The 25712-nt window shown below is 37.3% G+C and overlaps 1 protein-coding gene across 2 annotated transcripts; it reads right to left on the reverse strand.

The window, feature by feature from the left end:
- Positions 1 to 25644, reverse strand: LOC146476071 (mdm2-binding protein-like). Of its 2 annotated transcripts, none has more exons than XM_085115006.1 (27): positions 25555 to 25644; positions 23544 to 23666; positions 22984 to 23072; positions 21777 to 21877; positions 20919 to 20983; positions 20470 to 20527; positions 19225 to 19314; positions 18162 to 18288; positions 17928 to 18007; positions 12315 to 12440; positions 11254 to 11323; positions 10810 to 10918; positions 10444 to 10632; positions 9974 to 10072; positions 8357 to 8441; positions 7553 to 7629; positions 7271 to 7337; positions 6506 to 6558; positions 6344 to 6432; positions 6141 to 6186; positions 5463 to 5526; positions 4385 to 4636; positions 2780 to 2859; positions 2547 to 2608; positions 1728 to 1841; positions 1064 to 1129; positions 1 to 563 (listed from the first exon to the last, which is right to left on the reverse strand). In XM_085115006.1, the coding sequence occupies exons 1-27, from the start codon at positions 25604 to 25606 to the stop codon at positions 516 to 518; spliced, it is 2481 nt and encodes an 826-aa protein (XP_084971132.1). In that variant the 5' UTR covers positions 25607 to 25644; the 3' UTR covers positions 1 to 515. The 2 variants fall into 2 exon arrangements, with proteins under 2 accessions (XP_084971132.1, XP_084971131.1); XM_085115005.1 differs by having other exon boundaries at positions 18162 to 18294.
- Between the last annotated feature and the right edge of the window lie 68 nt (positions 25645 to 25712).

The following is a 25712-nucleotide window of genomic DNA, read 5'->3' on the forward strand; positions in this document are numbered from 1 at the left end:
GGAAAACTAAAGGTAACGATTGCAGTTTCTTTTTATATACGATCCAATGGACTTCTGAGTGGAAAGTATTTAATCACGTTGCCCTCTAATACAGAGGTATAATTGTACAGTTTATGACTATGCGGGAAAAGATCTTAGCAAAGGCTATTGGGTCACGATTTTATAAGGGATAATTTTCGTAACAATAATTTTAAAAAGCTTAACGGTACATAACAATGGGTGGACGTTTTCTCCAAATTGAACCTTAATCGTCTCAAAAAATAGAAATGAGGGCTGTAAGTAATCGTCATATCAAAACCCCCAAAACACAAAATACAATAATAAACACCGCGGCGCCTGTTCAGGCAAATACAGTATTTAAACATAGCGACATTAGTTTCTTTGTACTGACACTGGAGCAATAAATATGCCGGTTTATCTAACAGAAAAAATATCTTTATTTTATTGGGCATAATGCGAGATGTACAGTGTTTAAGTGGAAATCAAAGTAAAAAGGTCTCAGCGATGTATTGTGGTCATAACCCCGGTGAAGCTGATTTTCGTTTCGTCTCAAACTCTATCACCTATAAAGACAAAATATAAGTTTCAAAATATAACCGCAGTTTTCTAAGGTCTATACTCCTATAGACCATAAAATGGCGTCGTAAAATGTTCAAAACTCAAGTTCGTGGTTTCACTGCCAAGTTTTGGAACGCCCTGAAAAAGTACGAGCGGAATTGGCTTTATTTCCGTTGAGAAGGCGCGCGCGTTACATCTGACGTCATTCTTATTGTCTGTACTCTTATAGACAAAGGCTCCGAGCCAATCAGCGCGTGGGAATTTTGACAGTTATTGTCAATTTACGATAGTGAGATAACGTTCCCTAACAACATAAAGGGTAACCAATAGCTTCGAGGACACGAGCTCCTTTAATTCTTTCTTGCCCTCTTCTTGCAACAATCGTTCGCAGTTATTCAATAATCAGTGAGACCACGTGACTTAGCTGCTCTTCAAGGAAGCGGATAGAGGACCCATTGATGGAGAATGTAAACTACGGCTTTACATGGAATTATTGCTCATATACCTGTTGAACGTTACTCTTTGCGAGTCTTTTCATCTCTTCGTTTAAACCATGAGAAGATCGAAGATCCTGATGGAAAGAAGCAGCAAATTCAGTTTAGAAATGATGAACTAATTGGACGGGAATAATATTGAGCGGAGCCGAATAGCTTATTTTTCGCCTGGAATCTGATTAACATTTGAATTAGGTTGGAGTTAGACATTTAAGGATAAAAAATAGCGAGAAAACACAACGTTTTGATGTCGCCATAACATCACGGTGCATGGCATGTCTCAAACAAATGAGTCCGCGTTATCGCTTCCTAGGTTTCCAACTAAAGCGATAACACGCTTAAATGGCCTTAAATCAGCAAAAGAAGCAAACAGACAGTAAGAAATACAGCGTAGAAGCAAGGTATCTCATTTTTATTTAGAACTTCCCAGTATTTCTATCTCCTAAACCCGATCGGTGAATATTCCCATACAAACTCTTATATATGCGCCGTGACCGCTAGTACGCTTACAGCTTGGCTTCGGCCACCTGTGCTGTATCGGACTCCCACACGGCAAATATATAAACCAGTTAATGGTATTATGTTCTCTATCGTAAATACTAATATTTTACCATGTGTAAATGATTTGTTGTTGTTGTTGTTGTTGTTGTTGTTGAGCGAAGGAGAACAACTCACCTTAAGGAAGCTCTTACACAGAGAATATAATCTGTCTGAGCATGATTGGTAGAATTCGTGATTACAGTCAATACCGTTGTCTTGAAGCGTTTTCTGTACAACTTGACGTAGGCGCTGCAAAATGGCAAAGGCGAAAGTGTGGTCATCTAAAACGACTTCTGCCCTCCAAACTATCGACTGTTCAAACGTAACGTTACGTTCGTGGCATTTCTAGTATAAATATTATCGGACACCAAAGCTCCCTATAAGGAAACAGTTCGCTAGGAGACTTCTAAGCAAGAGCTATAGAAGTAACCGCCCAACTGAAAATAGCATATCGACTTAAGAGTTAGGCACAGCTCGTCCGAAAACCAACTTGTTGAAGTCTACTACTGTCGATAATAAAGTTTTAAATTTTATTATAGACAACCCAAACTGAGTGATCTCGCATAGCTTCATTGGGAAAGTTCCTGTGTTCCCTCCGAGCCAAGCAGATTGAGCAGCTTAATGTAATCGATGAGAAAGGGATTGATGTTCAACTACGCATTCCCTCCTCCCCTCCCCGCCCCCCCTCCCCCCCCCCCCTCCCGAAATCGCTGCTAATCGAAAGTTGAGGCTTGTTACGCTTGCTAATCCCGAGTGGCATTAGCAGTTCTTCCCCATCACTGCTCATGCCAGTCCTTTCCGGTCAGAAATTACAACATCTTGAGCCTTTAAGATTCAACGAAGTAATGTACAGCAACTCTTTAAGCTAGTGATCGACTTCTTTGCCTTTCATTATGTGTTGACGAAATATAGTAAAAAATAAGGGACCATGCGACAACTACTTCATGTACTTACCCTCTTGTGTCTTTCGGATCGAGTTTCCTTTTGTGCGACTTCTGCCCCACTGAGTTTGGTTTCTATAATAAAACAAGACAGTACTTACCAAGGAAAAGATACGACCGTAAAACATTACCTTGGCTACACAACCGTTACTTTGTGGCATTCGTTTTTTCAGCATTGCGTGACCAGGCGGACTGAAAAATACTGAGGAAGCAGTAGTATAATGCACTGTAAAATGGTCAACAAACCTTCCACAGTTGGCTCCTCTCGTTTTCGTTTAATAGCAGCAGACGGCTTTTTCACTAATGGAGATTTCCTCTTAAGTGGCCTTCAAGGAAACAAGATAAAAGTATTACCACCACAAATCAATGTCCATCACAATTTCACGGCAATTTTCAATCTATTTTATTTAGAAGTTGTAAAACTCAAGCTATAAAGATAGTAATCTGGCCAACGTTCATCACTTAGAGACGAACTCAGAACTAACAGGTATTAAGCGCGGGAAAACACGCGTGCAACTCATGACTGATTCTGTTCCGATCAACACCAACTTTCTCCTTACACTGCAATCACATTTGATCAAAGATACAAGTCATGAGAAAAAAATTCTGATCATCACAGATGAAATGTCTTAACGTTTGCACATATTCTCTCAACGAGTATCACAATAATGAGGAGAATTTACTTGTTGATATTGGAGTTTTAACGGTGGACGGTTGAAAAAGTGTGTTTACTTTTGGCTGATTAGATCTTTCACAGATCCTGTGTTCTTGCAGCATTTTCGTCCGCGGTCTTTTGTAGTTAGGTATTCTTACACTTGAAAACATCTACAAATTTAAGGTGGCCCTTTTCACACATAAAATTATTAACAATACTACTAATATTCCTAACATTTTCAAAGGAACCCTAACTCTTGCTTCTGAAGTTCATAGCTATAACACCAGTTTTGTATCAAACCTTAATTTTCATCGGCCGAGGATAATGAATAACTACGGAGCTGCCACTTTAGCATTTGCTGGGTCAAAAATTTGGGAAAAAATTCCCACTAAATTAAAAAAGCTCTCATATAATAGCTTCTACAAGCAGTACAAATTGTACCTTTTAAATGCCCAATGAATATTAAGTATTTAAAAGGTATTGCCCTCACTATTAATTATCATTCCGATTGTTTTTTATGTAAAAATTGTAGTATGTTTCTATTATTGCACTTTTATTATTCTTTAATTTTTTTGCTGTTTAGTTGCACGTTATACGCCAGTTAATTGCACGTGGCAGTGACCAACTCGAAAGCCTAAGCTCCTTTGGTCACTGCGCACATTTTACTTTTTACATTTATGTAATTTAATGCTATCTTTATATTACTTTCCTTATATATTGTAATTTCCTTTTGTTGTGAGCCATTAAAATAGTGCACAATAATAAAAAACCTTAAAAAACCTTTATTCTTTGCAAGAACAGGCACGTGGAATTAGGGTCTAGTAGAAATTGAAAGCGCTCTCAGACAACAAGACGCGCGGACCCTCGGACATAAACAAATTTATAGCAGATATACGCTAAGTTGAACAGCTAGTTTACAGCTATTATAAGAGAGAGAAACAGATCGGGTGGCTTTTACAACCTCGTTTCTTTTTCTTATGACGAAAAAAACGTTAAAAATACTTTAGGTGATTGCCATTTAACAATTACTCCCCGATTTACGTGAAAAAGAAAAGCTTTATTTATTTGTTTCTCTAGAACTTAAGTTGTAAATTTGTTTACCGAAATCTAACTATTTTTATTGATTATCCTGAGATAACGTTTTCTTCGAATCACACATCGTATCACAAATGTGCCTTTTGGTTCATTCGTCTTACCTTGCTAAAACAGCAGGTTTTCCAGATTTTGCGACTACTTTTGTTCTAACAAGTGGCACGTTAAGCTTCATCAAATTGTGTTTTTGCTCGGCTTTTTTCGAGGCTCTGGTCACAGCCCTTGCGGGGCGGCTTTCCACTGCTTTGTGATCTCTCGCTACATACGATGATAAAGTCTCTAGTTTAACATGTGAACACTGAAGAGATGCGAGATGGGAATCTTTAATAAGGGACCCACGATCATCCAGGCAGTACCTTAAACAAAACACAAACATTTTCTACGTTAATGTACACCTGGATGTATCCTGTTTAATCGAGGAGGCTAAATAAGTCATAAGTCCTGTATAGTTTCCTTTAAGATTCCTTGGCACAGTGAAAAAAAAATTCTATGAAATGAGCTGTTAACTATTCTCTTCAGAAATTTTAATTAAAATTCCTGTTTTTGGCAAATGTTCCATAGTCCTATTTGTTCAAAAATACATAAATTACCATATTTCAATTCTTCGTTTCTAAAGAACGAGCATGGTGACCCCCTCTTTTTATTTCAATTTTGGAGCAAACATATTTAGATTGGTAGCTTGATGAAATATGACCAGAACACAGAGAAATCTTGGTTCTATGTTGCGGCTATACCAAAATGACACACTTTTGTAATCTCTGGGTGTCCGTGCTGGATCGATTCTTAGTAGGAATAGGTTTACCATAAACATATTAATGTGGTATGGCTGTTCGTAATGTACTTCTTGACAAAAATTATCTCGCAGCCAAGGGTTCCTTTTATCAATTCTAGCCTTATAACTCTCCCTGTAAATACACTCGTAAATGTTCCACACCTCACAACGGAATTAAAGTGAACACCAAAAGCGATAGCCTCCCTCGCGGACGCTCTTTTTGCTCGTCACGCAATCTTTCCTCCCCAACCAGGAAAGATTGCGTGACAAGCCAAAACTCCCAAAAGAGCATCTACGAGGAAGGCTACTATAACAGGGACCAAAGGAAAGCCATAAACACATTTTCGCGGCGTAATTGTTTAATGCGAAGAAGAGAAAATACTAAAAATCAAGAAGAGGTATATACTTACTCAATGCCGTGATATGACGCCGCAAGGGCCTCTGGGTAATTGTCTCCCCTTATGTCATCGACACCTAGAGAGATGATGGACAAGGGAGAGAATTCTTAATATTCTACCTAAATTGCTCTACGAAGCTCTTTAGTCTTGCAGAAATGTTTGAGACTGTGAAGAACAACAATTGCTCACATTTCTACAAAGATTTGTACAGTAAACTACTGACCAATGAAACAGGGAATTGTCAAAGTTGACCTGTAAGTTCTGGAACTTAATCAGCATGACTTTACGTATTGTGAATAAACACAAAAGGTTATTTAAGACGCTTCGGCGGCGACGGCAACGAAAACGTCACAAAAATAATAGGACTTATTTTAACGAGAAAAATAATCGTCTTGTGCGTGCATTGCCATACTCGGCCAAACAACAACGTGAAATGACCAAATTTAAGGTTTGCGGAGAACGTGAGCACACTACGGTAAATTTTTCATTCTCAGTCTCAACTTGAACGCCGTTTCAACCTGTTCTGTTACTGGATTGTTCGGCCACATTGTACAAGTTGAACGAATTGGGATAATTGCGAAGTAGTACAAGTAACGAGAACTTGTATTTTTTAATTGACGTATTTGTTGGCGTTGCCGTCGTGGTTTTTTAAGTTCCCCAAATAACCAACAAGTTCAACAAAACACTTACTTCTCGACGTATTCACTTGAATATGTCTGTCTTGCAAACTTTGTTTCTAAATGGTAAGAAGGCTAAAGTCATTTTTCTTTCAATCAGATTAGTTACAACTTAGAGTTAGAAGCTTGTAACCATAGAAAGATTGAGAAGGAAAACTCGCCAAGAGATGCGTGTTTTAACCTTTCTGAATAACAGCAAAACGTACTTATACTTACAATAGGCTGCACTGGACAAAGGTCACGTGTCACAGGAGTCCCATCCAAACGGAATTTCTCCACGATATCCTGAATACTCAGCGCTGATACTTGAAAGCAGAAGAGAATCGCTAAGACACGTTACAAAGGATAAGCAAAACAAACAAGAAATATATCGCTTACCTGAAGTTGATAACGGAAATTGCGTTGTGCCGCCTACAGTCGCACTGTTTGCTCTGTTAAATCAGACAAGGGAGAAATAAAAATACGCACAATAACAGCAAGTTTAAGGTGGCTCACAATGGTTTCTAGCACTTCCCAGAACTTATAATTTGATGAATCCTTATTACTACTTTGTATCGGTTGATACTACAATAATGGTATTAGACAAATGTCTCAACATTAATGAGCGAGCGAGGATCACTTTTTTCGACTTCATAGGTTACGATATCAACAATAATATAACCTGTTAAAATCAGCCCCTCATAAATGAGCACTTGAGGTGACCACCGCTTTTATCGAATAACGATCAACGTGATAAGACGTAGCTTTTGGCAAAGTTTAAAAATTTTGTAGGGAGGGGTTCAGAGCCGACAACCCCACACTGAATGAATTTTACAGCTGATCTTGGTACGCAAAACCACCGGTTGAGAAGGGAAGACTGAAACTCCGTCCTCCAAATTAGTGGCTACATGCATGTTAGTCTGTCCAATTGCAGAACTACTACAGGTTTTCCCAACTTCTCGACGTCCAAGGATTGAACATAAACTAGTGAAATGGAAAGCCTTACTTCCCCTAATCAATAATTCCAACTGTTGTGAGGCTACTGTAAGTTACATACAGGGGAGGAGGCCGTTAGTAGAGGTTAAACCCGTCGTAAGTCTCTTTTTCCATGCTAAGGTGTTCTGTGTGAACTACATTGTAAGAGAATCGAATTTCTTCACTTACCTTGCACTTGGATCGTTTCTAATTAACCAAGCTCTCTCTGGCCATCTGCTTGGAGACATCAATAAATCTGTGAATGCATCACAAACACAAGCCAGCAAAATTACTGGTCAAAATTTAATTGTTGAAGGGTGTAAATTAGAACGGCTTGTTAAAATACTGTAATCTATATCAAAGAGTTAAAGGGAAAATACGATAACAATACATTAAATTTTGGCAGCCATTAGAAAACTACAAATAGCTAAAGGTTTGAGTCGAATTTGTTGTTTTTCTTTTTGTCATTACCTGGTTTTTTGTGAAGTAAAGTTTCTCGTTTCACAACTTCAAGTTCAAATTCCTTTCCGGCTCGTAACAGCTTTTCTCTGTAATAAAGAAAGATACGCTGATTTTACGTTCTGCCAAAACTGAACATCTCTTAGGGTTCGTTCGATTGACCCTATTCCGGAATAGGAATACATACAATGATTACTAGAAATCCTTCATGAGAGGTTTTTGGAGTTACTAAAACAAAAAATGGCTCTTAAATTATCGTGAATCGCCAAAAGTTTGTGAATACGTCTTTCCTAATTTACCTAACATAAGAAATCTAACAGCTATTCCGTCTATTCTTATTCCTGAGTACGGTCAGTCGAACGCAAACTCAGTTAACAGCTTTCTAAGGGCTTATGAATTCGTGAAAGTCACGTGACATTAACAAAACCTGAGATTAATACAAAATTTCCAGCCATGAAATAAGTACTACTGATAACGACCTATACAATTTTCAAAACAACAGCTAACAGTGAGAGAAAGTACCACTCAATACTCTGTATTCAGGTAAATAAATGAGTAGGTAGAGCCAAAGTATTCATTCTGGCCAATCACAACAAATGTAAACAGCCCAATAAACCAATCAGAACTCGAAGCAAATACACGTAACAACACCAAGCGCGGGAAATACCGTGCGAGCGAATCACGATTGGTTATGGCTTTGCATCTTATTGGCTGAGAAAATGGCGTGAGTTTTGTTAACCAATCACAGATCTAGAAATGCAAAACCAAACAAAACTTCTCTAAAGTACGAGATCAAGAAACAGCTCAACAAGGTACCTTTCCTCTTGCAATAATTTCCACTTTGTTGAAACTAACTGATCCAAAAGTTGAGGATCCAATCTATAGGGATCAGGACAATTGCCTGAAACAAACAATTTTTAACATTAATTTATAGTTACAAAAAAAATATTTAAGTGCGTCGACGTCTGACCGGGACTATTTCATCAGAAAGAACATCAGATTTACTTCCATAAGCCACGATGACGTTCAAAAACGTTGCTTTGATTATAGTTCAACAAAACGTTCCCTAAAAGCAAAGCTCCAAAGAAACAGCAAACGGAAAATGGTTCGTTTCGGTTAATAACTGTTCGGAAAGACATTATCCGCCTTAGAAATTTGGATTAAATTGTGGGGAAAAAACTACGTTTTCTTTAGCGAAAGGTCACCTGAAACATAATTTTTTCTGAAAAAAACAAAAAAAAACACGTCCTCCAAAATGAGAAAATAAAAAAAAGGCCAGCTAGATGTAGCTCTTAAATTCGGGAAATAACATTCCGTTCCCTAAAATTTTCGGAAATTTAAATTTTTAGCTAAAGGATTCGAACGTATCAAACTGGGACTGAAAAAATTTGTCTTTTAAAAGGCCGTAAAATGACGTGGGAATGTAGGAAACAAAATTGTAAATACACTGTTTTAATGTTCTTGTTGGGTTCCCTGCTACAATCTACCTCCTTTCTTACATTAGGGAGCTTAAGCAACGACGACGGCGACAGCAACGACAACGCCGCAAAACAAAAGATTTAATAAGCAAAAAACAATCGCTCTGCACGTGCGTTTTACATTTTGGTATTTTTTTGCCGTCCTCTGCAAAACAACAACGTGAAACGACCACATTTAAGGTTTTGTAGAGAACGAGAGAACACGACGGTGAATTTTTCATTTTCTTTCTTAACTTGTACGCCACTGCAACCAATTTGGTTCCTGGATAGTTCGCCATTAATCGCGAAGTAGCACAAATGAAATAACGATATATTTTCGGGTGACGTTTTCGTTGCCGTTACCGTCGTCGTTGCTTAAGCTCCCTACTAATATCCCCGCACAAGACGCTATTCACATAACTGATCCGCGCAGTATGCAGGACGCAAGTCACATATTAACTTAGTAAACGGCCAAGCTCGCCACCACTCTCCCAGTATCTTAGTGGGTATAGCATCTGACCGGTGTATGAAAAGTCCTGGGTGCAACTCCCGTGTTCACATTTCATCCCTCTTATTTCTTCTGTTAAGAGTGGGAAAACGTTTAGCCACTTCTGCAAGCTCTTTGCTGGTTCTGGTCATACAACATTCTTGTCTTCAAATGATCAAGTATGATGGACTGGGGAATGCATGTAAATTGTTCACAATCGCATCACCTGTAATGCCTTTCACCATCCTTGCGAATAAATACAGCGTAGATAAGGGTATAATGATGGGAGAGTCCAAATAAAATACAACAGCGAGGGGGGGGGGGGGGGGGTCATTTTAGTGAGAAGATAGGGGAATAGGTAAACGCCTGGTGCAAAAACGCAGGCCTGGTGCCTCATAGATACCGTAACACTTTCAACCACCACATCAATTGACGTGCAAAAACTATTCTCCGAGAAAGGGAAAAGTTAAGTACATTGAAATAACTCACTAAGTTCTTTCTGCAGCCTGCACAGAAGGACTTCATTAATGTTCTGTTCTGTTTTTACGAAGCTATCTGTGAGATCAGGAAATCTTAAAGGTCCACCCTCTGCGAAGAAATCACAAACAAGTGCTGTGAGAAAAAACTTTGATATAATCTTATATTATATATACTTATTAGCAATCACCTGACCTGATTGGTCAACTAAGTCAAGATGTTGTTATTGCTCGTTTGCTAGATAAGCCGACCAATAACATCTCGACTTCGTTGACCAATCAGGTTGACCAACAACCAGAGACGTTTATACCATCTACTCAGACGCTCCACAATTTCCTTGACTCTGAAGATGACTTCCGCTCAGTTTGTGGTTGGCACCCGGATGGTTATAATTTACGTAGTTATGAACATTGGCAACGTGATGATTTTGACTGAAGCTTTATTGGGTGATGACATTACAACAGATAAAAACAGTTAGGTACCTTCTTGATCCTTTGAAATGGGGAGAGAGGAATGCACCACAGCCAAATCATGCTGTATTTTGCCATTCAAATGTTCAGATCCTCTCAGAACAAACAAACTGAGTTCTTTCTCAGTTGAACCACATATGAGACAGATGCGTCTATGGGAGTCAAGGTCGTCATCTTCAGTCTTAGAATCTACAGTTGTATCTGAAATACCGGAACAAAAACATACACCATCATCACTAGGACCAGTTCATCCAAGCTCGATGGGATTTTGCTCAACCACTTTCAGCTGGATTTATACCAAACGAAACCAGTGCAAGTGGTTAAAAAATTGATCAAATAATCAGAAAACGAATGTCTTGCAAACTAAGCAATCCATACCTGAGAAAGTTTCCGTTTTGACAAAGTCGAACCATGCTTCTTTAGTTTTTTCCTTCAAGCAGTTTGAAGAGGGTGCAATGAGTTTAATACTTCCAATCAATGCAATATCCTTCAAGGAAAAATGTATAATTTAAATCACATGGTACAAACAAAAATAGTTAACATGAGGTAATGTATCAGTAAAATAATTATGTCAATCGTGAACAGTAAATATGGGGGCGGGTCGAAATGGTACTCTACATAAATTCACATAAATTATACAACTAAAACACATGATTCTTGTTAAACAACTGATAAAGAATGACAGAAATGTAGGAATTCATGGAAGTTACGGACTAAAATTAATACAGTGACTTAAGCTGTTGAAAGTTATAACTTTGCGTTAAAGTGTTTTAAAAATAATAATGTTGTACAACAAACAATGTAGCATGTTCTGAAACTGACCTCATTATTTGCCTCAGAAAGCCATTCCACAAGCCTTACTGACAGTTTGGTTGACAAACCAGTTAGGTTACTGAGCAGGGAACAAACATCAGTTAAGGAATAAAGTCTTGCATTACCTCTTTAGGTCAATTCATTTGATTAAAATAAAAATTCAATCATCTGGTAAATTTATTGAGTCATAACAAGCTCCTTGGCTAATACCCTTTATTTACATCACTCTTTCCAAAGTTTGCTGAACTGTTCAAAATCTTAATGAAACCCCTACAAGCAAACACAGGTGTATTTCCAGCTGTAGAAACAACAGCTGGAAATACAAAAAATGTCTTCGTTCACAGGCTGTAATTAATATACAAAATTCAAATACTTAAGGTCCAATCATCCATATGCATCATCCTCAAGACAATTTGGTCAGTGTTGTTTCACCTGAAGGAATTTAATCTGTGAAATGACCTCATAGGGCTGAGGTTTATGTCTTGTGATTTGCATTGTTCCCTGAACACAGTTTGAGCTGATTTTTGTGGATTGTTTGTACTATTCTGTCCTGCTTGTTATTATTATTATGTTTCCACTAAATTGCTACAGTATTATATGGTGCCTGTTGGTAAGCTGCTAGGTTCCCACCCACAGTGTTGCTATGGTTACTTCTGTCCTGTGCTTGGACTGTGTCAGCAAGCTCATCTATAGAACCTGGCTATAATATTTTATTATATCTCTCAGTTAGTACATGTGGTGTAACTGGTGAATTTTGTGGGCAGCATTTCACAGTACGGCCTGCTAAATTTGAAAGTTTTAATCAATCTCAAAGATATGCTAAATATCTTACTAACCTCGTTTTCTCTGTTTGTAAGTACTGCAAGTTACAGACCCTCGTTTTTTCCCGTTAAGTTGTGGCTTGGGTGTTTCACGTTTGGGCCAGGAATCAATGGGGAAAAACTCAGACCGTAACTTAGAGTATGACCTCGAACTCAGTATATACACTGTACTGGCCATTTTAATTAATTACACTCACCACTATAATCCTTGTAAGTATATATTAATAAAAGAAACAACAATAAGGATACAGCCCAAGTTTTACAGGAACAAACATGAAAAAAGGAACTGTGGACTTGTGAACCTTGCACAAGATAGTTATCTCTGATCCAATGCAGAGATCAAAGCTCATGACTTCAATGGAATCTTTTTTCGGTCTGATCACAAAAAAAGAATGTAATAAGATTAGTGAACAATATTTAACTACCTGTAATTGAACGTAAAAGTACTGTCAAACAAGCTATGTATTAATTAAAAGTGCCTATGAAGCGAAAATTGTTTTTAGGTACAGTGTAGTTATAAAATTTACCCCTTCAAACACGCGATTCAGTTCAAGATTGCTGGGGTAAAAATTGCCGATTTTGTGAGCGTTCAAAGTTGGGCTATTTTACCCTCAAAAATTGTATTCAAATCGTGCGGCCAAAATGCCACATGACAATAACCGCTGACGACATGTTGGTGCCAAGAATTGCAATTCATCATGGCGGAAGAGAAGAAAGAATATTTCTTCATCGTTGCTGCTTGATGTGTCAGAGAAGCTGCTCATTTCAGAATCGCTAGACATGCTTTTCCCTTTCTACAATCCTCTTTGGCGGCAAGAACGGAATGAGAGTAAACAAACTTTTGGCACCAACGTGATGTCACAACTTGGAATTCAGCATAAAACTCGACCCAGTCCTCTGACCATTTTTTAACCCAGCACTCTAAAACTTTGGAATCATATATTTCAAAGTGCAAATACAAAACAATTTTCGCTTCTTAGGCACTTTAAGTTCCTCACTTTTTTTTTAACATAAAATTATTTTGGGTGACACAAGATACAAAAATTGGTACAAAAATTGAAAATTAAGCGTTTTATTATTTAAACCTCACTGGGATTATTTACCAGTACATGTATGTAAAAAAATTTAATGAGAAAAGAAAACTACAGCGAATTACAGTGTACAGTAGTTGTACACTGTAGTAAAATGCATGGCGCTATTTCATTATTATTATTATTATTATTATTATTATTATTATTATTATTATTATTATTATTATTATTATTAATGATGCTGCCTATTATAATAATATTATGTCGTAATAAAATTAAGGTTACCATATACATGTACCTTTAGAGGTGCGGCTCGCGTTTAAGCGATGTAGCACGTTTGGTTTAAACTGTAGATACCTAAACCCCTATATCAAATTAAAGCTTATAGAACTGGCCATCAAACTATACCAAGAATTTTGAAATAAAATGAATTGTCAAATTTCTTGGCGCTGTTATTTCAATTCAATTTTTTCACTTGAAGTGGACACTTTAAAGAGCTAAAACTCAAAGGGAATTTATTTGTTCGCCTTCAAATTTGGACAGTTTCTAGTTTAACATATAAACAACAAAAAGGTGTCTGTGAATTTTTTCATTTGGAATATTTTTTCTTTGAGAGCGATTTTTGTACGATCACTCCACATTTTTAAATCCTATTTCAAAAATATTCTGTAACTTTTCATTGCAATTGAATATGGCAAAATGCATGCAGACACTTTTTTTTTTTTTAAGAGCAATTCTCCAGGAAAGTGAAGCAAAGTTGGAAATGAAAATTTTTAACCCGCCTTCATTTTTTGTGTGGAGGTAGGTTACCTGGAGGGATGAACAAAAACAGCCATATTTGGATCGGCAGGTGCGTCGTTGCCATGGAAACCGCACTTGATCACGTCGGCCTGAGGTCTATGTTTTGACCGAAAAATTCACTCTCAAATAGTAAAAATAAACGAGTCTGGTTCTCAAGTACATGTGAGCCAATTCAAATGAAATTTAAACAGCTGGTAGAACCACTCTCCCAGTTTATAAAATTTGCTGTTAGAGTATTTTGGGTTCTATAATCAAGAAGACCTTGGTCGTATTACTATGTTGCCTGTCAGCCATTTTGACAAGAAGGAAAAACAAGCACAACCATATTCGTTATTTCTCCGAAAGTACTCCTTCCACATAAACCAAATTAGCAGCAGGGCTTACATAGATATTGAAGTTTATAAATATTATAAAATCTATTTGGGGAAAATTATATTCTGGCCATGGGTGTTGAAGACATCCGAGGCAAGTTGCAAAAAATTGCAAAATTGGAAATGTTGAGGGCTCCAGTATTTGGTTCAAACAGGCTTTAGATAGAGAATATCGGCTTCAGAGGTTTCTTCATTCATCTGATCTGTTATCTACATTTGATTGATTAGGTTTTGGCGAACGAATTTGATGAAATATAAATTAAAACAAAGCCTACATGTACCTTGCAACTTTTGGGAATTTCTTTAGGATGCTTTTGTCGTATAGGATGGGTCTCTCCTCACTTCGCTCGCTCCATTTTTTTGACCAAATCTTGCACAGACTCTAGCGGAAAGGACAAATCTAACTGCCTAGCCTCGCCGAACATCTACTTTTAGACCAAAGATGATGATGCATTAACCCAAATAAAGAACAGTCGAACAGGTCAAACACAGTCGTGTGTCGAGTATCGAAATAATTCATCAATACAATCCATCCAGGAAGTTACATAGATGCATCAAGATCACAGCTGAGCAAATGCATGTCTGCGACGATTCTGAATAACGTCTTTGGCTAAATCGAGCCATACATTCCGTGGTGCATGGTTGAGAAGCGAAGAAATCATTGTTTACGACCTGTTTACGACCAAACGTATGTAGACCGGAAATGCCAGTAGCAAAACTGCGGACCGGATGTAGTTTTAAATGCGATATACGCGCTTTTTGTTTGTTTGTTTTTGTAGCTTCGGCTAATTGTCGCAATGGCATTATCTCTTCTAGCCTCGCCGAACATCTACTTTTAGACCAAAGATGATGATGCATTAACCCAAATAAAGAACAGTCGAACAGGTCAAACACAGTTGTGTGTCGAGTATCGAAATAATTCATCAATACAATCCATCCAGGAAGTTACATAGATGCATCAAGATCACAGCTGAGCAAATGCATGTCTGCGACGATGCTGAATAACGTCTTTGGCTAAATCGAGCTGTACATTCCGTGGTGCATGGTTGAGAAGCGAAGAAATCGTTGTTTACGACCTGTTTACGACCAAACGTATGTAGACTGGAAATGCCAGTAGCAAAACTGCGGACCGGATGTAGTTTTAAATGCGATATACGCGCTTTTTGTTTGTTTGTTTTTGTAGCTTCGGCTAATTGTCGCAATGGCATTATCTCTTCTTTAGATATTTTTGGTACAACATATCATTGACAGGGGGATAAAAGGACGACTTTTGATCTGCTTTTATGACTGTTTTAAAGTGCTGAATAAAGAGGACAAAATAAAAGCGCTTCACCAGTCGTTTTACGCAACCACATAAGCCGCCCATGTTTCCTGGGTTTGTTTTTTAATTCATTGCTTATTGGATGTTAAGGATGGCCTGCATGTAAGATACGTCGCTGATCTGGGGCATTAGCGTACAGATTAGAAGTTACACATTCAAATTTTGGCATTCTTTCTGTTTATTTATTTTTTGCTGTTGTTTTTTTGGTGGGGGGAGGGGTGACCGGACGTAAATTTGTGCCGTCGATCAAAAACACTGTGAGGGAAATTTGCATATCGTCACACTGTATCGTCGTGCAAAGGAAAATATCCTGGTCGGGACAATGAAAAGTTGGTCTCTTTCAAATCCCAAAAGGGACGTTTCAGTTTGTGAGTGCAGTGGAAACAATATAAAACTCAGTCAATGTCAAAGGGATATTTCCAGGCACGTGCAAGCCTGCGGACTTAGTATAAACCGTGATGAAATCAGCAACGAAATGGATCTTATTCTTTGTCGTGCAGGTAAATAATTATAACATTTCCCGCGCAAATTTTTCATTCTCTTGTCACGAATAGTTTATCATAACTGAATTTGTAATTGCATTTTCACAGTCTAAAGCGCAATATAAATATTTTTTTCTTTTTTTTTTTTTTGGGGGGGGGGGGGGGGGTGTGCGGCTGTTATGATCATGCGTTCAATTTTCACCCAAGCTTCAGTTCAGCTTCATTTCCTTTGTTTTAATTTTCATTCAGTTATTCCGTTTTTTTTTTTTTTGGCTTTCTTCACCATTGCCATAGTGAAACAACCCCATTACAAGAGGATATCATTACACATACATCCGGTGTTACATCCCATTACATTGTGTTAGTCATCCGGTCAGCAGTCGTGCTTCTCGGACTTCCGGCCTATGCGTTCAGTTTATTTACCATTCTTGGCTTGTCGACTATCGCAATATCTGACTCGATTTTAGCCAAAGACGTTACTTTGGATTGTTGAAAGGCATGCATTTGCTTTGTACATCGATCTCGACACAATTACGTTACTTCCTGGCTGAATAATATTGATGAATTTAGGTGCTCGACGGCAGAAATCGCAAGCATTATGACCATGTTTTGGACTTTGTCAACTATTCTTTGTCAGGTGTATGCGGGCTACTTGTATCATCATCCCTGGTCTGAAACACAGCAAACTGGATATTCGATGGGAGTAACTGTTAGTCTGCGCTAGATTTGGTCAAAAAGACAGAACGTGCGAAGGAGAGATACAGGAGAGAACCACGCGACGAAAGCATCCTGAAGAGATTCCCAAAACCCTCAAGGTGGGTTTTGTATCAATTTATATTTCATCAAATTCGTTAGCCAAAACCTTATTTACTAAATGTAAGTAGCAGACAAGATGATAAAAGATACTTTTGAAGCTGATTTTCTCTCTCTAAAGCCTGTTTGAGCTAAATACTAGATCTCTCAAAATTACCAATTTTGCAATTTTTTGCAATTTGTCCCAGGTGTCTTCAGCACCCATGGCCAGAGTATAGTTTTCCCCAAATTGATTTTATGATATTTAAAAACGTCAATATCTATGTAATCTCTGCTGCTAATTTGGTTTATGTGGAAAGAGTACTTTCGGAGAAATAACGAATATTGTTGTGCTTGTTTTTCCTGCTTGTCTAAATGGCTGACAGGGAACATAGTAGGACGAGCATTTTCTTCTTGTTTATAACACCCAAATTATTGTAACGGAAAATTTTATAAACTGGGAGAGTGGTTCTACCATCTGTATGAATTTCATTTGAATTAGTTTACATGCACCCGAGAACCAGACTCGTTTACTTTTACTTTTTGAGAGTGGAACTTTTGCTCAAAACATGGTCCCAAGGCCGACGGCATGTAGTGCGGTTACCATGGCAACGATACATCTGCCAATCCAAATATGGTTGTTTTTGTCTATCCCCCAAGGTAACCTACCTACACACAAAAATTGAAGAGGGGTTAAAATTTTTCATTCCAACTTTGCTTCACTTTCCTGGAGAATTGCTCTTAAGCGCTTTGGCTTTGGAAACTGAGGGGCAAATTAAATTAGCGAAAAACAAAATTCGCTTTGACTGGTAACTTTCAAAAGGTCATTTGGACGCTCGCATTTAGAGGTCATGAAAAATTCAACATTTCCTTTTATATCAAAATTCTTGGTATAGTTTGATAGCCAGCTCTGTAAGCTTTAATTTGATATATAGGGGTTTATAATCTACAGTTTAAACCAGACACGCTACATACATTGCTTGGATGCGAGACACCTCTACAGGTATATGGTAACCATAACGATTAACTTTAGGAAGGTACATGAAAGAACTGTATTCACAAACCTTTTGAAATGAAGTTTATTATTTTTCTTGCTTTTTTCACTGCACAAACGGAAACCAGGTAGCTTTATTCTAGAGTGATCCTGGAAATAACAGAATATTCTGATAAGCAACACACTGCAAAATGTATCACAGAATCTTACTTTTCTCAACTTTATCCATTTACATTGACACTGAAAGAGCTATTAGTATGAAGATCAAAAACTAATTTCAATTATTAAAATACAGTACATGTACCTCATTTAAGACCAGAGAACCTTGCCAAACAACTGATGGACTGATAAGGTTCAAAGCTGCATCACTTCCACTGAGATGTGTTATGGATATTTTCAGACCCTTCTGCCAGGATTTCAAAAAGGAACTTCTATAGCTACAACATAAAAAGATGTTGTACTCTTTACATACCTGGTAAGCTTTTTCCAAGTCAATTTTACTTTAATTAGTAACAGAATGAATGAACTGAGTCAAATCAACTGAGTGAACATACAAGATAAAAGTGCATAACATTATTCTTTGCTACATATTCCCAGCCAAAGCTTTTACTGTTTTGTGAATCACCCTGCAATTACAATGTACCTGCAGTTTGCTCAGTTCGCTTTATAAAGTAATCGCGCCTCGCACTGCAACATTTTCCCCCATCGCATGATAACATTAATTTATGACGTCATCGCTTGAAAAAAAAAAGCCATTAGACTCACCTGCTAAATTAACACAAGACTGATATGCGACCGACAGTTCACCGATATACCACCAACAGCTGACCAATATAATTATTACCAACAGTTGACCGATATATCACTGACAGTTCACCGATATACCCCTGACAGTTGACTGATGTACCACCGACATATGACCGTTACTCGGTCGAGGTGAGTCTACAAATTATTGACCGATACTCGGCCGATAGCCTATCGCTTTCTCAACCGATTATCGACCGACTATCGACCAATTTTCAACCGCTACATGTATATCGGTCGACACTTCACCTGTACCTATAGTAAACATGATCCCTTATTTTTGTCCAAAATTTTACACTGATTGGATCTCTAATTAACATTTGACAAAGTGAGAGAAGCTTTCCTGTCTTCAGTAGCTTTAGGTTTCATTAATTTTGAGGTACAAGCATTAAAACTGCAACATTGTTGAATAATAACGTCCTTGCCTTTGCTCCCCCTGAGCTCCAGGTTATTTTGAACCTCTTCCCTAAATATCCTCACAAAGTTCAAGATAACATAACTCTACAGTAATGTTGATGGCAGTACATACAGGTAATATTAGTAAAATATAAAAGAAAACTTGCCTATCAGGGTCACTTCTATAAAGAACAGTAATGTTGGCATTATGCCACAGCTGCAGCCTCTTCAATGCTCCAAACAGATTCAAATGACACCTAAATTAATTATCAATTTATTAATCAAAAAATTATTTACAATAATACTGATTCACAGCTGAACAATTATTTTAATTTGTTTCATCCTTCTTTAGATGATATGATTTAATCAATTAAAGTGTATATGACAGATTTTTTTTATTTGCTTGATCGAATCTTCTTGTTGTTCTCGTATGAAAATCGAAAAAATAAATTCGCTATTGATTTTTTCCCCCTTGTTTGAGGCGGTCAAAGACATGAAATTTCACTTCCGGTTGTGTACAAAACCGCGCAAGGCGGGAGACTAGGGATAGTGGACCTGTGACATCAATACAAGAACGCTGCTTTCGCGGATTCTCTGTTTCAGTGTTTTTCTTTATGCAAAGGAAGAAAGATGGTGCTGCGGTGTGTTGTTTACGGCTGCAGCAATACGAAAGACGTAAAAAGAGCGAAACAGAGAATCGGCGAATGCAGCGTTCTTGTATTGACGTCACAGGTCCACTATCCCTAGTCTCCTGCCTTGCGCGGTTTTGTACACACCAGGAAGTGAAATTTCACGTCTTTGACCGCCTCAAGCGAGGGGAAGAAAAATCGATAGCAAATTTATTTTTTTGATTTTCATACGAGAACAACAAGAAGATTTGATCAAGCAAATAAAAAAAATCTGTCATCTACACTTTAAAGGGTTTCCAGTGAAAAGAGCCTTATATCACTTTTTTGGCCATTAAGAGTTGACCAGAAAATACTCCAAACTTGTTCAGTCTTAGCATGAAAGGAAATTTTGTGTCCTCAATGCGATACATACACTGTATTTTACATTTTCCCTAAAGGTTAAATTTTGAAGGATATTTTGCATTATAACATGAAACTGCCAAAACGTATTTAGCTTGCATTTGGCACATGGTGCACCACACTCAAGGCAAATAAGGAAGGCATCTGTAGACATGAATGCATATCTATGCACCTCCCTCTTTAAATAAAGTCATTGCATTAAATAATGTATTGACAAAGCAAGATGCTTATTTGATATTTAATAAATATTTGAGTTGACTATTTCAATTAAAAACTAACACTGGAGCTAATTATGCAGATTTAATTTACGTAAATGAAAATGTAACTGACTGGACTATCGAACTTAATTTAATCTCTTTAACTCAAGAAGCTCTTCCTGTTCACCTGATAGGCATGTTGTTTCTTCCACACATAAACCAAAAGACATCAACAGGAACCCCAGCTTTAAAAATACAATTATAATAATATTATTAAACCATAAATCCAGATCTACACATGGAGTTACATGCATCCATTTATAACGTTTAATTTACCAATAACCTACGTAAACCCCAACTGTGGCACACTATTATATTCTCAGCCTTGTTGAACCATGTAAATTATAAATAGAAACGTACATACATGTAATCATACATTTTAAAGATCTAACTTCATCAAAATTTTGATGTTGCAACAGTAGAAAAATACAGCTAAATACAAGTCAGACATGCACAAATGGAAAAAGTAGACAGCCAGAGCTCAACCAGTTCTAAAACAAAAATTATTAATAAATATAATTTTTTTAATTATTAATTTACTATGATGGAAAAGAGAAGGTATACAATGATGTTTACCTTGATGTGGTAAATTATCTACAAGTTCATGTAGCTTTTCTGAAATTTCAATATCCTTGTCAGACCTATTTTAGAAAAGAGAATAATGACTGTGTAAGAAACATCATTTAGCTGTACGTATAAATAATGCAGTTGCTACAAAACCTACATGTAAGACTATACCTGCCAACTTTCATGCCTTAGGCGTGAGTCTTGCGTCTGCAGGTTGAAAACTTTGATCTCACGCCAACACATGATTATGCGTCGGACCAATTTCTCATACCTGTTTGGAAAATGTGAGCTATTACATGCTTAACTGACACACTCTCCACAAACCAACGTGGGAAAATGAAAAGTCCACGTAAAATAAGTATTACTGTAAAATAAAGATACTTTCCTTGAAATCTCTGATTTTTGAAGGTTCGTATGGAGAATTATTCAGAACGTCTTCAGACGGAAATCTTCGGATGTACACTGTACTTGCATTGTCTTCGAAAATCATGGCACTCCCAGGATAAAAATCTCACGCCTTTGAGTCAGAAAAAGTTGGCAGGTATATACATGTAAGGCCCCTGATAACTAAGACCCAGGCCTAAGACAATTTTCTTTAAGACCTGGGCCTTATACATCATTTTTGTTTTAATCAGGGTCTTAGTTTTTTCGTTTTTGCAAAACCTTAGACCCTCTAAATAAAATAATTTTCTTCTCTTTTTCCATCTGCTCACACCAATTTTCCCCAAGACCTCTTTGGACCTACAGTACATGCAGCTCTTTGTACACCTGTTATAATAAATATTACTTATTACTTCTAAACTAGAGCATGTAGAGAGGATTGACTTACAATATCTTTAGACTAATATTAGTAAAAAAAAAATGTACCTTATTCCATTGGCATCTTTGTTCTGGTTTTGAACAATTCCCTTTTCAAGCTTACTTAACACTTCCACAAGATGTTCTCCTTTCTGCCACTTTGAAGAAAGCTAAAAAAAAACAAATAATAAGTGAAGTTCTTACTTTCACAATGTAAGGAACATGACTCATGCTCTAATGCCTTGAAAAATTTCTGACATTTTGAGAAATTATAAACTACAGAACTAAACTGTACGTAACACAGATCTCTAGCAGTCACTCATTTTGTACCTACAGTGTAAGGCTATCCTTTTGCCAAACTTTCTCCCTACACCTCTCCACATTCCACAATGATGTATAATTTATACTTAAAATAATAATTTTTTTACAGTATTGTCAGATCCAGTTGTAAGTAAAGGCTCTTTAGCCTGACATATTTACCTTGTTTCTCTATATAATACCCTTTACACGCCATTACTAACAGTCTGTACTTTTAGAATCAATCCAAATACAATGCACATTCAACAAATTTATCAAGTCAATGTGACGGAACAAACTGCCATGAAAATAAAAGCTATCAATTTAAGATCAACTTTTCTGTGTTGTTAAGGATTTTAAGCAAATATGGCTGACATTTTTATATTCTTTTGTCTGCATTCAAGTTACAGTACAGTACATGTAGCCCTACTAGACTCATTCTAAGCAAAATAATTTATCCTTTTGATTCTTGAACTCAAGGACGAGGCTAACAGAGCCAATTTGAATGTAAAAAAAATTATTAAAATGTCAGTATTTTGCATAGGGTCAGTATAAGCTGGAGTCATTTTTAGGGGAGTTAAATTATGATACATGTAGGAGGGTAATATGACACTGCTAATTAATATTTGGGAGGCTATAATGATGTTGCTAAATTGCTCTTTACAATATAAATCATTAATTTTGGAAAATTAAATTTATTCAGACCTTTAGATGCTGTCAGGAAATGAAAAGTTTAATGGCACTTGTATTACGTCCACACTAATTAATCCTTTTAACAGATCAACTCCAAAGAGCAGTGGTTGAAGATGAAGATGACTTCCACTGCATTTGTCAAAATGTCAGTCAATAATCCACCTGAAACAGTCCTTCTCAGGATGACATTCACACGGATGATCATAATTTACATATATACATGTATTAATGACCACAGCTACTGCACTGCATCCCAGAACTTTGAAAAATAATTACATGTAGATACCTCAGGGACATGTTGATCTGAAAACAGACTGTCCTCCACAATACTGAAGTAAACTGTAGGCGTTGCATCTTTTAATGCCAAAAAAGGATCTAAGATAAAAAGAAAATGGTCAACTTGAACTTACGGTATACCAATTGTGAAGAGTGCTTCTAGCAGAGAAGCATGAAACTAGGCCTCAACATTTAGTTTTCATTGTATTCTGTATTGTTGGTCAGTTTGACTTACAGCTTACTAAAACTTGATGTAATCTGACTGACTGCTGAACACTTTATATCACCCAATCAATCAATGATTCATTTGCTCTCATGAACAACTATCTTTAATAAAATTATAGTTTTATTTTTCACCACTGATTACATAATCTTTATTATTCAACGAAGCAATGTCAGATTTCACTCAGATAATTTCAAGGTCTTTGAGTTTCACACTTACAACACACTAAAATCTCACTAAACCATTACCCCAAGAACTAACAAAATAATCTGTAAAACATAATCTTCATTTGCGTGCAGTTAAGCCAAAGAATGGCCATAAAAATAAGTTAACAACAGTAAACTCACCAAATGATAGATAATGACTGTTCTGAAGATCTTCACAAGTGTTTTTATCCTGAATACAGAGCTCATGAATATTTTTAGCCAAACTCTGTAGATTGGGAATCACATCTCTGGGGCATTGGCAATCTTTGTGATAAACAAAATCAGATAAGAATTTGCTAACATTCAAGAATATTAACATGAAGCATTACTACTGCAGTAGGAGTGTACAGGTATAATTATATGTGACCGTGCACGGGAAAACGTACCTTAACGCTTATCCGTTAAACGGGCAAAAGCGTTAAGCATCCGTTAGTCATCCGTTAGAAAGTTTTCTTAAGAACGTTAGAGGCGTAAGCCCAACCGTTAGACATTAGCATCGGGCCGTTAGAATGGATAGTGTAGCTGTTAGCAAAAGACATGTATCCGTTAGCCGTTAGCATCAGACCGTTAGACTGGACAGCATAACCTTTAGCAAACAATCTGTATCCGTTAGCACGGCTAGAGAAGGCGTTAGGATCCGTTAGATAAACCAGCACCCGTTAAACGGGTAACGATTCCGTTAGAATGGCAAGACACGCGTTGAAGTAGAATGTGGTCGCCTAAACACAGTGTGAAATGAGAGCCTAACGGAGGGTGGCTCTTGTAGTTGGCTTCCATTTAGTTCAAAAAAATCATGAGATGTAGCTAGGAACGCGGGAACTACCTTTACCGCGAAATCAGACAGTTTTGTAAACCAGGAACGGAAGATATCGTAGCTCCGGATCCATGAAATTAAGTCACAAAAATAAATTATGATCCGGAATAAAATCAGTAAACTCAACAGACTTCTCTCCTCCAGCGCACTTCGGTTCATGAGCTGGTTCACACTGGTGATAAAATCAGAAGCGTAAGAAACCTTCCATTCCAGGCAGTGTGAATTATAGAAAAATGGACACCGAATCACAATCACTTTTATTATTTTTAGTGAATTATCTCATTTTCAGTTTCCATATAATTATGTTTATATGTATGTTCATTAATTTATTTCGTTCTTTTTCAATTTTGATGTTCCAGGATGTTCTGGAATGTTCCCAGACGTTCCCAGAGTGCAGTTTAAAAAAATGTTAATTTCTTTGCTTCTGGGCTTTAATTATTTTACTCAAATAAAAGCTTATTCATGCCAAACTAATTAGTCTCAGATAAGTCCTATTTGTCAGTATTGTGGCAGTGGCTGACATAGACATACTGTAGTCAATCTAGTTAATCTAGAATGTTGATGAATTTATCACTGAAATGAAGCAACAGTCAGTATACAACATAAGTGGTTTGCATTGCTGCCAGCCTGCCATGTTGGTGGACAAAAAAAAAAAACCAGGAAATTTGTTTACAAAGTTTGCATAAAAATGGCAGTAAACTCCCAGAGGAAAAAAATCTTATTGTTGATTGCACTTTTCATGGCCGCCATGACATTACATGCAAACCATCAATTGTGAGGTGAAAATCATGAGGCTGTCAAATTTACAGGGGTAGGCTAATTCCCACCCCCCCCCACCCCTCCAACCGTCAATGTTTAAAATCTGGCACGAGGGGGGGAGGGGGGGTGGTGGGGGGGGGGGGGGGGGGGACTGCTGGCCCCAAACCGTCTGATTATCGATACTCATCAATTATCTTGACTAATCGATTGACAATTATTATTGAGTAATATCGATTAATAAGGTTTTCGATGATCGTTTGCGGTGGATTTGTTTCATCCCGTTTTGAAAAGCCCGGTTGAAAAGCTGTCCTATCAACGAAAGCACAAGTTAATTAAAGCACTATCAGTGATCTTGATGTTTTATCGCTTACGCCTCAGTATGCTTGGTGAAAACCAGGCTTAAAATGGATTCAAACGCTTAGCAGTTCATGTAAGCTTAACAACTTTAGACCACGAAGACTAGCTTTATCATCCTTCATGAACAAGATGAGTATACATGTACAAGCTAATTAAGTCTTAATTATTAACAGCGAAACTTTTCACCAATAAAGATATTGGTAAACCACATGTAAATCTTACCTTCTCGCTTTACATCACCATGTACAACAAGAAACACAAAATATCGCTCCATATTAACATTCTGCAAGATGAAATTGCGATGGAAGCGCTCCTGCGTCAATTTCGCGGGCTTCTCAGTTATCCGCTGACCGCTAACATTTGCAGTGTTCCCGTGTAGC

Source organism: Pavona decussata, unplaced genomic scaffold (assembly GCF_977016875.1).
Source record: "Pavona decussata unplaced genomic scaffold, jaPavDecu1.1 SCAFFOLD_81, whole genome shotgun sequence".
Classification (NCBI taxonomy): Eukaryota; Metazoa; Cnidaria; class Anthozoa; order Scleractinia; family Agariciidae; genus Pavona; species Pavona decussata.

Bases quoted from the DNA above. Each gene is read 5' to 3' on its own strand.
- LOC146476071 (XM_085115005.1), bottom strand. From the start codon at position 25,606: ATGGAGCGATATTTTGTGTTTCTTGTTGTACATGGTGATGTAAAGCGA. The intron at 11,324-12,314 runs GTATCCTTATTG...TTCCCTGCTCAG, and splicing joins GTTCCTGTAAAACTTGGGCT to TAACCTAACTGGTTTGTCAA. The intron at 1,130-1,727 runs GTGAGTTGTTCT...TCTTTCCATCAG, and splicing joins TGTGTAAGAGCTTCCTTAAG to GATCTTCGATCTTCTCATGG.